This window comes from Pleurodeles waltl, chromosome 4_1, assembly GCF_031143425.1.
Source record: "Pleurodeles waltl isolate 20211129_DDA chromosome 4_1, aPleWal1.hap1.20221129, whole genome shotgun sequence".
Taxonomy (NCBI): Eukaryota; Metazoa; Chordata; class Amphibia; order Caudata; family Salamandridae; genus Pleurodeles; species Pleurodeles waltl.
This window is the reverse complement of record NC_090442.1, coordinates 741275947-741291768: the sequence shown is the minus strand read 5'-3', so window position 1 is coordinate 741291768 and position 15822 is coordinate 741275947. Positions and strand designations below refer to the sequence as shown.

At 41.8% G+C, this 15822-nt stretch overlaps 1 protein-coding gene across 1 annotated transcript in view; it reads left to right on the top strand.

The window, feature by feature from the left end:
• The window catches only part of TSPAN33 (tetraspanin 33), a 173371-nt gene that overhangs the window by 83156 nt on the left and 74393 nt on the right, over positions 1-15822 (top strand). The window contains exon 3 of the mRNA XM_069229354.1: positions 8165-8222. Coding sequence (XP_069085455.1) covers positions 8165-8222 — 58 coding nt within the window. The remainder of the gene's footprint in view (positions 1-8164; positions 8223-15822) is intronic.

Sequence of the window (15822 nt, the reverse complement as noted above, 5' to 3'; positions counted from 1 at the left end):
CTTTGTGTGTCGATGTGCACCTTTCGCGAGAACAAAGTCCAATCGGCCACAGTGAAGTTAGCCATTGGCTGACTTGCCATATGCTGTACTGGGCGGAAGACAAATATGAAGTACATAACACCAGACTAGTGGATGAATATAGCTGGTTGAAAGCCCCGATAAATGTAAGTGTGTGTGTGTATGTATATATATATATATATATGTGTGTGTATATATATATATATATATATATATATATATATATATATATATATATATATATCTCGCACATAGGGGGATGATAGAGCGGGAAGTCGCATATATGCTGGGGAGTAATGTTTCAATGCATTATCTACTCAGAAATATCAGATGGAAGTAGATATCATATTCATGTGGAAGATTATATGAGGGGGTTGGACTTGGTTTTGTGAAGCGGAGAACCAGCTCAGTGTGACATAGAGCGCAAGTTTTGTACAGCTTCCTTTTGTGGAAGTACACAAAGGTTGCACCTGCACAGTACAAGGCGTTTCAAAGGCGGTCTTTTGTATCAGCGGCAGAAGCATTGGGGTTCTCAGGACAACAGATGAGAGTTTTGTAATAGAAAACCTTCTGAAGTCTTTAGCTGAAAACAGTAGATGGTGAGGATTTGTCTAGACTTAGTGCTGCTCGCATGAAATCTTTAAAAAGAAAAACCAAACAATCTGTTTTCTAGCCCTATTTATCCCTGCGGTAAGGGCTGGCATGTGTCATCTTCTGAAAGTTTGGAACTGTATTCTGTTTCCTGCGCTTATAAAAAGTTTTAGAATAAACTGTTTACCCCTTTCATTCCAGCCTTCCCCTCGTGCATCCTTTTTAAGGGAACGCCTCATGTTCTGAAATTACACAGCAATGGGAGGGTGTACTTAATTGGAATAAATCACTTTTTATAACGTAAAGTGTCCTAATTTCTTTGATTGTTTATTAAAATACTGATATTATGTATTTTTCAATATTTTGGTTTGCTCTAATATTGAGCAAGGTGTTCTAATAGTGCTTCTAACATGAAAGGAAGCATATTACATGAAAAAAATAACTGCATGGATTCATAGTGTGACAAGTTCTCTTTTCCCAGCATCCCTTGCTGAATAGGTGTAACTTTTTTAGGTTTGTAAATTCAGCCCTCTGTGGACAGATGTTCAAGTGGGAAGTGTGTTGTATATAAATTAAGACAAAGTGCACAATATTACTTTCAGTTCCCAAACATGTTTTGTAAACTACACAGGGGATCCTGGCCTGGTTGGAGCCTGTTACTTCTTTCGAACATACAAAATGTTGTAAAGGGCTTCGTTCGTTCTTTTAATAATATCACACTTCCTTGTGACACAGAGCCCTCCAATGCAGAAAGTACCTCCTTTTCAATACGGGGGTGCTTCTAATAGAGGCAGTTCGTATTCTTAATAACTGGGGCCCTCCTGTGCCATCATCATTGTTTAATACAAAGATCCCTCTAATGAAGAAATGCCCCATTTTATTGTTTCTCTAGGTTAGCCATTGTGTGCTCTGTGTGTTTAGTCTGGCATTTCTTAATCGTGCCAGGAACACACAGGGTGGCATACCTCTGCCACCAATGAATATGTTCCCTCCCTTCACACCTATGTTCTACCTACTTCCTCCCCACGTCCCGCTAGCACTTCAAGTGCGTGACACTCCCCTTTGAGGGGAAAGCCACAGTGGCCAGGCCTAATTTACTGTCCTCTTCCTCCCTCTTGAAACCTTCCCCCAATACTTCCTCGTGCCCTTTTCACACTAGACACCTGCTCATCTTTGCTGCCGGCTCCATGGAGCAGCGGGAATGCCAAGGGCGTTAGCGCAAGCAAGAAAAGGTTGGGTCCTCTTGCCCCCGTTGAGTAATAGAAGGCAGCAGTATTTTCTGTGCAGTGGGCAACTCACGCCTGCCTTCTGGCCACTGCTCCGCGAAGATGCAATAATGAGTTTGCTCCTTCGTGGTTCCCGAAACAAACCTCTAAAAACAAAACTGCCACCCAACCAGTTGGCTGAACAGACAGGCGTGGACAGCCTCTTCTTTCTTGTGGAGCCACCCCAAGGGCACGTAAAGGGTGTATCGGATTCCAAAGGTCACTGGATGTCTTTAGTTCTCACATTTGGTGGCTGGTATATGAGAACAGAGACCATGTGGTGTGACTAGATGTTAATAGCTGGTCACACTCCGCCTGTCCCTAGAAATGACTGCCCTCCCCCGTCTGCGCTTCTGTACTATTTCACCACTGAGCAGCCTGGGCATAGGTCTGCCTCCCCATGCCTCATATTTATGTGTAAGTAACTTATGAGGAGTTTGAGTATTCGTTAATATCTTCATTGTGCAGCTGTCAGACAGTGGCGTAATAAAGGCCCCCAGCTCCAGCCCCCCCTTCCCAGTATAGTGCCCTGAGAGTTCCTGAGTGAATTATCGGGGGGGGGGGGCGGGGGGTTCATGTACTTTGCAGCAGGGCCTCCTAAAGTTTCTTTACACCATTGCTGCCTGAAGCACCAATGGTTAAATTGAAGGTAATTAGTTTACCTCTGGTAACCAATATAACCTTTAAGCCCCGTTGAGGAGCCGTCTTCATCCTTCAGAATAGGCCTTTCTGTGCACATCCACAACCAGTAGATTTGGAGGCAGCTTTATTTTATTTTCTGGAGCTGCATCCTGTACGTTGTAGAAGCACTTTGGATAGGAATTCAATTTTGACATATATAAGTCGAGGGTTCGGTGGGATATTGACTTTTACCTTAAGTAACCCTGATTTCTTTTCTCATGTGTTCCCTTTCTTATTGTGACAATTCTGGAAGGCAGGCACAGGAGGATGCTCTGCCACCAGGGGCGAGTACGGAGAGGTGAGGAGATGCCATGAATGAATAGGCGTGCATGTGGGGACACTTTGTTCAGCACCATATGGCCCTCTGTGGGGTGAGGATGCCAAAGGTTGGGGGACTAGGAGTGGGCCACATATATCATGAGGGAAGTGGTGTATGTACATGTCTAGGGAACAGGGAGGACTAGTAAGAAAATCCAAATTTCCACAGGTAAGAGCCTCGAAAGCCAACTTAGAAATTGTTTTTATATATTTTAGTTATTTTAGAATTTATTTATAACATTTAAAAAAAAACGAATTAAATAAATGTACTTTAGGTTACCAGCTATCGAAACAGGTTAGATCATACAGACAAGATTCTCCAGTGAGGTCTGTGTGTCATGAACTCAAAAACTCTGCATTGCTGGTTGTGTTTAGGGGGACCCTGAGATTTCCTCGATCCTCTTTTTCCTTAGAGTGTCTCTGGGTACGGGGTGTTTATTTTCCTGTATGCAGTGCTTTAAATGGGCCGGTAATCACCGGTACTGAGTACCAGCACTTCTTATTTTTCTCACTCTGAGTACCGGCACTTCTCTGCTGCCAAGGAGAGTACCGGTACTCATGAAAGGTAGGCTTAATAGCTGCTGGTGAGCACTAGGCTGTCAAGAGTTGAACCTGCCTCTGGCAGCTAAAGTGCTGCTGTAGCTCTGAGCCGACCCCCGCTGAGCTATTCAGCAGGGATTAAGTGGCTAATGTCTGGGTATTCGTCATCACTCTGTGTTTGACAGAACAGGACCCATTCAGGCCCTGTGCTGTCCATCACATTCACACTACTGTGTACATATGTGCAAACACAGGAATTGAGGCAGCCCCGCTGACAGAGACAACCAAGAAAGCCATAGGAGGAAAGTTTAATATGGCTTTAATCCCTCCTGCGTCTTTTAGAACGAGGGTCTGTTTAGGTATGTGTTTGCCTTCTTGTATGTGTGTGTGTTTTTCTGTGAGAGAAAGGCGAACGAAAGATGAAGAGAATCGGGACACTTTAAGGAGGACAGTGTGGAATGCTTTGTGTCTACTTGTTTCTTTCTGTCTGTGTGCACGCTCAATAATATATAGTATTGTGCAAAACGACACCAAATAACAATATGGCATTAAGAAGCTGAAAATTTTACAAAACAAAAGAAACGTTAAAATATAATTGTTTCGCTTTCATCTTGTGTAACAAGTTAACTTGTTTTATTTAAACACACTTATGTGTTTTGGTATTGCTGCAACGGGTTATTTAAGTTATAAAGTATCCTCATGTCTTGCTCTTAGCCCCGCCCCTAGCCCCACCCACCACACTACTAGCTCATGTTAAGCAGTACCTGCACTTATTTTTTCCCATTTAAAGCACTGCCTGTATGGTGATACCTATCCTGTCAGAATGCAGATGAACTGTATTTATTCTCCCACATTCCGTGTTTCGAGGCAAATCTGAACCTTGTTTACTATATTCCTGATTGACGTGTGTGGTTTCTGGTTTCAAAGAGAGGACACAGGTGAAGCGTATTATTGCCCAGGAGGGCACCGAGGGTCGCAGTTTAGGTCTCTCTAGTGCCAGAGGCCCTTTAGTACTCCTCAGCCCTTTGGCAGGTCGGCTGCAGCGGGACCAGTCTCTCTCCTCAGACACCTACAGACAATAATGGGGTAACAGCTACCAGTGTAGCTCTCGTGTGGAGGATTCTCAGGCTAATGGAAAGATGAAGCTGATTGCATATCTGGACAATGTATGCAGCACAGAGGGCAGAGAGATAACTTGCCTCGCAAGCGAGGCTGAACATTTCCTCACCCTCCTGCTGCAGGGAGAGCGACACCCTCTCCGGGTTTAATAATCCATTTTAGGCTACTAGAGGGAAGCACTGCTCTCGCTATTGTCATGTAAATAATTAAGCAGTTTTGGTGTAGTTCATCCAAAAATATAAATATGAATATTAAAAGTGTAGTCTTTTATTCACATGCGTGATGCTTTAATATGTGAATAAAGTCGGTTATATGATTCAGAATGAGTATGTTCTGGTTCTGATGTGCAGCAGAGGGAAGAAAGATACAAAGATTGCCTTGTCCCATCACAACACTTGCTTGCTGTGTCAAACCAACACATTCTTTTTTGCACTGTAATGCGTTGTAAGCAATTTCTCCCTCTAGATACCACCAGCCCTTTTATCTAGGTTGCCTCCTTTAAATCGATTTTCTTTCTGTTGTCCCAAAAATAAGACAAGTAAGGTGCCACCCATGTGTCCCACATCTGAGCTCAAGTCCTCCCAGGGTTCAAGGGCTTCACGAGAGAGGCCATCTCCACAGGCAGGTGGGATATCTTGGAGCATGAAGATAGTTCAAGCTTTCCAGGTTGAGGAGAGGGCCAGGACAAAGTCTTAGCACCCTCTAAAGGTCTTCCCCTTGAACCATGAAGCCTAATTCCTACTAAAAGCCCGAGCATTTAGGGAAATGAGGTGCGTGTACCTAGTAGCCCCCCAACTTTTTCTCCCTTTTCTGCAGTAGTCATACTGATGAAAATCGCCTTGTAAAATGCTACATGACAGGCATCACAGTAGACATTCAGGATACTCTTGTAGGTGATAGTGCACTATGCAAATACACATAGCATAATATCACTGTAGACATTAAGAGGGCTGGAGAAGCTCTTGTCACCCAGGGCCTCAGTCTAGGTTTTTTCAGGCCTGAATCACTGTCACAATATGACCCCACCTTCCTTTCCTGCTCCATCTCCCCCTGTTGACTCCTTACTGCTTTTGCCCCATCCTCCCGAGCTGCCTTCTAGACGCCTATTGCTGTCTCTCCACAATGCATTATAACTTTGTTCAGGAAGGTATGATGTAGGCTACTAGGAAAATTGCAATTGTGCATCTGTGGTATTTTCCTTGTAATTATGGATTATGTACAGCTCATATTGCACCCTCTGCTTTCTGATTTACAGATTTTAACAAAAATACTGTTTTTAGCTCAGCCAGATCAAAAATTTACAATAAAAAGTGTACCAAACCTGGTGCAGTTCAGACTAAGACACTTAACAAAGGTTCTGACCATATGTAAGTTGCTTAATTCTATATTTAAATATTAAACTTGTACCAATGCAGTGAAACCTTTGCCCAGACGGCCTTAATGTTATATGTATTTGTTAAGCATGTTATCACCCACAAGGGTATGCTGGCACTGAACACGTGTGTATGTGCACCTAGCCCTGTCTGTGGTAGGTTGGATAATTTGAAAGGGCAGGTTTTCAGTTTCTTGCCAAATTCGCAAAGAGAGGAGGATGCTCTGAGAGAGAGAGAGAGAGAGAGAGAGATAATTGAATTGAGCTTTTTTGTGTATTGGGAACCAGTGTAGGTCCTGCAGAAGTGGTGTGATGTGGGTTCTATGTGGGAGGTTGAGGATGAGTCTGGCTGCTGAGTTCTGGATGGTCTCTAGTCTTCTAGTGAGTTTCTTGGTGATCCTGGCATACAGTTCCCATATTCCAACTTGTGGGTGACTAAGGCTCAAGTGATAGTTTTTCTAGTGTTACTCAAGAGCCATTGACATTTTTCTCAGCATCTTCAAGGTGTGGAAGGAGGGTGCAGTGATGGATTTGACTTGTGCGGTGATGTCCATTTGGCTGTCCATGATTATTCCGAGGTTCCCAGCGTGGGTTTTGGGCATGGGTCCGAGTTTGCCGACTACAAGTTTTAGTCGCATGGTAAGGTGTTCCTGCTGAAAATCACTATTTATGTCTTGTCAGCGTTGAGCTTGATCCAGTTAGCGACTTCAGTCATGGCGGAAATGAAATTGTTTCTTGTGTTGGGGGTATTGTCTGAGAGGAAGAGTATGAGTTGTGTGTCACCTGCATAGGAGAGGATGCTGATGTCATGTGCACATGTTACTTTGACCAGAGGGATTCATGTTTCCAATCGACATACTATAGAATGACATTTGTCTGGAGAATGAAAATTAATCTTGCCATATTTAAATATAATTCAAATAGGTTGGAACTAAAGATTGCTTCTTTGTCTTGAAAATATTTGGTTTCATTATTCATGAAATTTCATGGTAAACCAGAGACAGTGTTCTCAAAACAGTTATTATTTCAAATGGGCACTCCGCGTATAGAAACAATTGATTTGACTTTTTAAAATATGATGTCTTGAATCTGATGTTTACAATTTTACAGTACCTCTATTTCTGCTGACTGCAACATTGTTCTACACAAGCGATTTTACTCTGGGAGTTATAACGGAAGTTGTTAATAAAAAAGTTTTGCGCTTCCTGGTAGGAGGTGTGGCCAAGATATCTCGCTTTGTGTATTATGCAGGATATTTTAAGAACAATTCTGACTCTCCGGGGAGCTAGTGCAGTTCTTTTGAAAATGGAATGCTGTGGTCCCTGTCGGAATGCAGCCTTTTGTGTGGTGAATAGGCGCAAGAGAAGCCATTATGTATCTCCCGAGGTCTGACAATAATACATTGCCCTCAACAAGTATCAGAGGGCCAACACCTGACCACTGTCCTGTTTCAATTAATTTCAAGACCTCGTATTGCATCATGTTGCCTTGGTCCATGATGAAGCAAAGCGACTTAGCAAAGAGGAAACATTTGGGTGAGATGTTGAAGTGTGAAAGTTAGAGCAGCAAATCATGGACTGGTGGGCGACTACCTTGGAGTAGAGGAGTAGAAATTCAGTTTTTGCCTGATTCGGCTTCGGGGGAAAAGCGCTGTGCAACAGTGTTAGCAGGATAGAGATGTCACATGAGGGCAATACTAAGATAAAGTACTAATGAATGCACAGTGTCAACTATGCTAAGAGTGTTTTAGCTCACGATTGACACATAAGGAAAACAACAGAGGTAAGTGCCAGCACCAACAGCGAGCATGCATCGTTTTCATTTACCTCTTCATTGGTTCTAATGCTGACTCAGGTGCAGATACCAGTTTTACCACCACACCGGGGGTCTCATTGACCCTGCCACACTGTTCTTTCCTTTTCCTTTATTACTAACACTGCCGTACTTTAGGTAGGCTTTTGTTTTAAGTTGTGTCCCTGATTGGGATTCTAAAAAAACGGATTAATAAAAATGTTTCACCTGTAAAATACAAGGGTACCCCGCTCTCTATTAGGTTGGTGACTGTCAATGAGGGTTTGTGTCACTGTACTTCAAAAGGAATTATTCGAACCAGTTCTTGTTTAGTGCTTTTCCAGTGGTCTATAATTGACAAAATGCGCCTACTCTAGAACAGTTATGTATATTCATCATCACATGTGATCGAGAACAGACTCCCCATGCACATCCACTTGTGTCACATCAGCTACTTTTGTTTCCTCAGGTTATCGCCATGGTGATGATCTCAATTGGCGTCTATGCACAAGTGATGAAGCATGCTGGTAAGTATTGTGTTGTAGCGTTTATATAGCTCATACTAACCGTATGTGGGGTGCTGAAGAGCTTTTATACATTGGTAGCATGGTACACATGTAGGGTGTGTGGTTGGAAGGATGTTGTTTGTTTTGGTCCTTTATGGGAAATGTTTCTATGATGTGCATGATGACCACCAAGGTGCAGTTATCGTGTTATGGGAGGCAGTGCTTAGCAGTGCAGCAATAGAAGAGGTCTGAGTGCGAGTCATGCAGCTTATGGTTTTCAGTAGCTTTGAACACCTCTGTAGATCCCTTTATGATTTGATCACAGTTTATAAAGCTGGTTACCACACAGAGTTTTCTGTTCTGAGATTTTTTTGTTTATGGTACAAAGCAGGTACAGGACAGAGGGAGACACACTGCAGGAGGTCTGCTGGGACAGACTTCATTATAATCACCCATTATATGATTGTCTTTGTGAAATGTCAAGAAGCAGTTATAGTACATATTTGGTAGAGACCTGTAGTGTTGGACTAAATTAGAGTCACCTGGAAGCCAGCAGTATGTGGCAGATCTCTTTATTTATTCCATGTCTATTCAGTGATGCATGGTTTGTTGTTGTTTACTGATACAGTACTGGGAGTATTTCCCATGCTGGGTGTGCCATAGGGGGACATCTAACAGGATGTCCCCCTACAAAATATCCAAGAGTCTCCTTTTTAGTTGTGGGCTGACTACATCATCTGTCATGCTCTCCAACTCACACAAACATCTGTCTGGATGACACAGGCTCTCTCTTGCCACTCAGTGTTCAGCCAGCGCCAATGCAATTCACCCATAGGATTCATAATGTTTATGAGTGACTTGCTGTGTGTTGCTACTTATTGCCCATGTAAGGAATTGGCATGTCCGGGTTCAGCAAATCTTTTCGGACCCTTGCACCTCATGAAGACTGAGTGCATGACATCGAGTTTTAATTGCTCTACCCAAAAATGTCTCAATTTACCCTGGTTGTTGGCTGTTTACCCCAGGAGTCATCTCTGATCTGTTTCTTCCTTTCAGGCAGCAGCCCTGACATCACTCCAGGGATCATGTCAGAATGCTGCTGCCCTCACAGCATTTTGGCGCTGCTCTACTGTCTTCAGAGAGCAGGTTGATTCATTTTACAGGAAATGCACTCATACACACCAATGCACACATGACCATGCCATCAGATGATAGAAGCTGTATCCGCCAGATATGCCAGAACCCACTAGATCGCCACTTCTTTCACATCCCACCAAACATCTAGAAACCCAATAAATCACCACTTCTTCCCCATCAAGCTTGTAAAATTCATGTTGCGTTAAACATGTTGATTTTTGTCTGGGCCAATAAGCTTTAATGTGTGTTTTTGTTCAATAAACAAGTAATCAATACAATCAGACAATCACTCTATTGTTTACAGCCAGTTAGGCAGGTAGAAAGACATCCCATCATCACTGGGAAAAGTCTGAAGCCTTAAGCACCAGATCTTCAAAGTAACAGCTGTAAGGGGTTTGTGTTTGCCTAGGAGTGGCTTTAGAGGAAATCACTGCAGCAAAGGTGTTCAGTAGAAAACATATTTCAAACATTTAAACATGTTACCTTATCTTGGGTTAGCTAATAAAGCTGATCTATGTTGTAACAATAGAAGCCACCCTAAACCACTAAGAAACTGAAGCTATGTGCCCACTCAGCCCTGAGCGGAGAGCATAGAGAGCCTGTGAGGGACCTCTCATTATTTCTGAGGTTCATTGATATCCAACCTCATCCTGACTGTGATTATGGGATGGCACCTAGTGCAACTGCCCTATGTCATCCCCTGATCATAATCTGACTGTGAGGCAGTGAGTGCTGGATATTAGGCCTGCTGAAGGTATATGCTTGGTGGCGCGGATAAACAGAATAACACCATAAACAGTGAAGTACAACACCATAAACAGTGAAGTACATTTGGGATCCACAGTAATCAAATTAGAGAGTTGCTGTAAATTAAAGGGTTTTATTAACAATTCGAATGGTATTAATTTGTTTTATTTAGTCAATATTATCATTTTGTCATATTTAAAAACAAAGGAAAAATACAGTTAGTAAAGATTACAAATAATATAGTAAAAAAATACAACAAGTTCCATGAAGAAATTTCCCTAATCTAAATTGAGGATTAAAATAATAATTTTATCCAGAATAAAGGTGTCAGTTCAGAAACCCACTAAAGAGTTCTGATGAGATAATAAGGTGTATGCATGAAGCTTTTTCATTAAAACAAAAGAAATCAAAAGCTGGAAAGTAGTCTCAGCTATAAATCAGCAGACATCTTTAAAAAGATAAAAGAGCTATAAGAGAAATCTCTTCTAAAGAGAGGTAACTCTATGGATCTCAGTAAGAGAGTCCAGAGTGCTCTCCACTGCAAGAAGCCACAGTACAGATAGAGTCTGAATGTCTACCCTAGGGACACCTGCTAATGTAAATTTACTAAACTTCAAAATGAAACATTTGGCATATTCCCCATTCTCAGTAACCAATAGGATTCCAGAAAACTTTGGACGCAGGTAATCTCCCTAATTTCTCACAGCTTCATAATAGACCACAGAAACAAATCCATGAAAAGATACTTCACCAACATCTTGTGATTCAGACAGCTCTTCCCGTGAGTCATGCTTCCTGTCATCTCCCCTTCTCCAGGTGAGAATCTCCCTATCAGGCGTCTAATACGTGACAAATACCTATTCACTAACAGATGCCTTTTTTAAAGTTTCTGCAGTGGGAAAGAAAAACATCTTCTGCAAAATAACAATTCAGTGTGAACAGCAGGCCCTTCAATGCTAATGTATAAATTGCTGTTAATCTGGCAGCAGCTACCTTAAGTCAAAACATTGTTATTTCACTTATATGCTTATAGTGACTAAGAATCGCTACCCATTGCAGTTTGCCTTTAGTAAATGTATATTATTTTGCATAGGGTTTTGCACTTTTCAACTAAATGTGTTTTTTTTTGTTTACAAAATGAGTAAATTAGCTCTAGCATGCTAATGGCAAAACGTGTTCAGGATCCTATGAGTTTTCTTCTCTGCAGAGTGCATTTCTGCAGGGTGTATGTCTGTTGAGTGTCTGTCAGAGTCTCTGCAGCATCTGTGGTGAGTTTTAGTGGATTTCCACAGAATGAAACTATCTAAAGGGTGTGTGTTTTGTCTGTGTGCATGTGTCTGCAGTGTGTGTGTCTACAGCAGAAATGTCCAGTGCAAGATCAGGAGGGCTTGGTCCTCGCTAGATTTTCAGGCAATCCACACTTGATACATGCACATGCATTGAAGTCAAATAGCACTCATTTACATAATTGAAGTTTGACATGAGTCCGACCCTTTAGGACCTTCGTTAGACAACAGTGGTTTACATTAAGCAAACAGAATAGCTCTGTAAAATGATAAATATAATGATTGTGAGACTACTAGCTATAATTCACCTTTGCCATTAAACTGAGTGCCTTTAAATGGGATATTGAAACACCTGCTATTTATGGTTCTTATAAGTGGCTGAAGTGATTTATGGAGCACTATGCATGCAAAGATTCTGTCTGCAAGGTGTACTTGTGCGTTCCTATCTCTGTCCGTGCTGCAGGGTTGTGCATCTGCATAGAAAGTGTATATGTCTTCAGAAGGTATGTGTGTCACTGCACAGGGTCTGTGTGACTATGCAGGTAGGCCATAGCCCAGACACCCTTCTCTTGCTTCAGCTTATACAGAACAAAAATACCAGTTGCACGTAGCACAGAGGCCCTGTAGGTGGTATTTTACATGTCATGGTGCCCCATTGCCTGGCCATGTTTGTACATTGTGTCAGATGATCTGTTATACGACTACACCATGTGGTAATCATATCTATGTCATGATGAATATGTGCCATGTATTCCATGTGTTATTGTGTCCCAGTACCAGACAGCCATTAGATACATTTCTTTGATTACCAAAGCTTTGAGTGTGTCACTTCTGACTATTTTGTTGTTGTAATCTTAGTACAAATCTATTGCTAGAATGTACTCCACAACCCCTGTGGTCTATGAAATGGTCAAGGTACAGAAGAAATTTAGAGCTAATTATAGGTGTCTTGAGTGTAGTGTCGGGGAGCATACGTTCACTCTCTAGTATTTGGAAAAATCCAAGTTGATTAATTGAATTAGTAGTTTGCTTTTCCTCATGGAAATTGTGCTTCCTGCCCTCTGATTCTGTTTTGGCTCTCCTGGTTGGGGTGGACATAATCTGTTTGCCATTTTAATTAAAACCAAAAAAATGTTTGTTTTTGTTCCCGCACGAATAATTAGTTTAGCCAGTATACCGGCCTGGTGAATATCTTTATTTTGGTAGGCATGACTCCCTGGGACAAGTATATTTAAAAATCCACACCTCCTCAGCACCACCTCTTGCATCAGTTTTTGGTACATCTCCTGGAGACATATAGTTTCACTCATGCAGATCTGTAGAGATGCGTGGGAGTATGCTATCATTAGTAAAGATTCTGGTGGAATGCTAGAGGGTAGCTCAGACAATGCTGGATTGGACATTACCATTTTTCCATAGAAATAATTTTGGTTATCAGTAAAATGTCAATTCTTTTGAGTGTCTTTGCCATCACTCCTGCCATTCTAGTTTGTCTTTAAGCACAATCTGGCATTCCTCTGTGTTGGTGTCCTAATTTAACAAGGATGATCTCAGCTGCAAGTTTAGCTTGGTTTATGGCAATTAGGTCTTTTTTCTCCTTCATTCTTTCTTTCCCTGCAAATGACCTTGATTGAGAAAGGGAAGGTAAGAAGAATCCCACAACACAAAAAGGTATGGTGGCTATGTAGTGCTTTTTGAATCCATGTTATATGTACGAATCACTGATCCCTAAATTACTAAGATTCTGGCATGAAAAGGGGTAATCCTAGAAGAAGAAAAATACCATTCCTTTTGGAAGAGGAAGCCTCACTCACATAATGTGACATTCTTCATCATAGACAACCTCTCCCCAACCCAGTAGGACAATACCACCAGAGCAGACTCAACCTCCTAGTGGACCCAATGGGAGAGTTCCTAGTTAAGATCATTTCCTAGACGAAAAAGGGGGATCCAGATCAAATTATAAGTACCTAGAGGTAACTGGTTTTCCCCTTTACTAATGGTAATCTCTGGTACATCTAAAACCAACTATGTGATGGAATGAGAGCACAATGCCTTGGACCATTGTCTTATCGCCAAAGTTTCTGCCCTAATATAAGTCACCTATACCAGCGAGGAATATTTGTCAGGGCTGTGGATCCCTAGAAACCTAAACTAAACAGAATCAACACTAACAATTTAGAAAACATGCACTGGACGGACCAGCTTGAATCCTACCTGGTCTAAGTGCCAGTCAACCCTCACTACAGCGATACCACCATCCAGCCTAGGGAGGGTCAATGTCCTCTATAGTCACACAGTCATCAAGCGGTGCTTCGAGCAGATACAGCTAACATCTGTCCTCACCCAAGCTAAGAAGAGTGACAGGGTGGCAAACCTATGGGGAGAAGTAGTAGCAGGATCACAAAACTGTTTAAATCCAGGGGTTCCCTGCACTATAAAATGCTGTGCAACTGTTGTCATGTGATTAGGCAAAGATCAGTCTTTTAGAAATGCCTGTTTGACTAATCAAATTACTTCTTCGATGATGTCTATGGGCATGCCAATGCTAATATCTCATTAGAATACAAAACTCCAGAAATCTGAGAATATCATCTGCACTTCATACATTTTTGGCAGCAAAACTAGGAATTGCAGATAAATTGTCTCACACAGGTTTTATGTATACATTTGGTGTGCATCAAATAACCTTGGAGCTCTCAGCACAAGCTGAACTATGGCTAATTCCAGTCACTTATAAAAATTGCTGACTTGAGAACACATTTAATTTACAAAGAGATCAGAAGAGGATGAGGCTCAGCTGAGGCTAAATCCATCTTCCCGTGCAGCGGACGGGCTTGCACCTTGCGATATAGGGCTGGAAATGTGATGCACACAGCAGCATCAATATCTTTATTAGCTCTATTAAGCATTTAGATGATATTTACAACCCTAGCAACACATACAATACTCTTCACTTTCAATTCCACCAGATCACACTTTGGACCCTACCCCTAAGATACCTTTATCTGGGTTGGTTGCTTTATCAACAAATGTAAATTTTCATATCTGTGATGACATTTTACCTAGTAGTGCATACTTCCCTCTTTAATCACTGCTCCATTTCACAGATTTGGTGCTTTTTAGCAAGCCCTCAATGGTGGCAGCTGATTAACATTTTTGGGGTGTCTAGTTGCACCCGGGGAAGTTGCCTACTAACTTTTCTTTGTTAAATTAAGCACAGTGGCTTAGGGTAGATCGGGCCCATTTTTTTACTATTATAAATATTGTCATCATAGACATTAACATGGGAAACATTAGCGTTTATCTATTAACTGATAAGAACATTAGTGTGTTTGAATTATTATGAGGGACTGCAAACATCTTCATACTGTATGTTTGGAGTTCGCAAAACAGAAATTGAGTGCTCCCTAAAGGGAACAGCCCATTCCCTACTTCTTTTTGCTGACATCTTTGTTTAGCTGTTCTAAAGGGAATCCTTGAGAGGTGTTGAAGAAGGTTGAACCAATGATCTTACACAGGCAGTGTCTCTTGCTATTCCAGGCTCATGTCTGAGATGGAAAACATGACCCAAACTGAATGACAGACTCTTTTCTGCGGCATATTTAACTTTTTCTGGATTTGGATCTTGTTGCAGAACTGTTACTGGACTGAGGAGCTTAAGTGCTCCCAAGACGCTGCTGAAGCTCTGTGTGTTGGACCCGCTGCTGATGTCCTTGTAATAAATCTGTTATTTGTGTCCATTTATTTGTTGCTCCCTTGACCTTGTCGTCCATGCTGGTCCCAGTTGCTTTGGCAGAGAGTTGAAACCAGTGATCTCTACCATCCACTGTGAGCTACATGGTATTTGAAAATTGCACCTACGTTCAAATTGGTACCTCACAAAGTTGACCTAACCACCATGCTCACGCTTATATGTGCTCCAAGACTCTGTTGCTGTGTCTTTCAGACATAGGTGATAGTGCTGTTACTGTAGCGTTTGCTGTTTGTTGCCTTAAACCAATAATGTCAAATGTTTGTGAGTTTAAGGGCTTGAGAGACGCATAGTATTCCGGTTTTCAGGGGCAGCTTTTAACCATGTTCCATTTTGGGTAACCCTCAGAGTTTCACAAACAGTAGTCATTTGCGTGCTCCGGATTCTGTATCTTTACTGCATTGCCGGTTTGTCTTTTCTGCTTGCAGATTGGTCTGCATCTGCTTCAAGGTTTGGAAACAGAGTTTTCCCGCCATAGCATAATGTGTTTAGCCGGGCTCCGGTCTTATAACTGCGGTGTTTTACTTCTGTTATGTGCCCAGTGACCTCACAGGAGATTGCCTTCTCATGGCCAGAGCATTGTACCACTTTTGTATATTGAGATTTTGTGTACTTTCCATTTGATCTGCACAGTTTATACCATAAATATATTTTACATACGAGTTATCAGAAGTGTGGTATACACACAACAATTAAC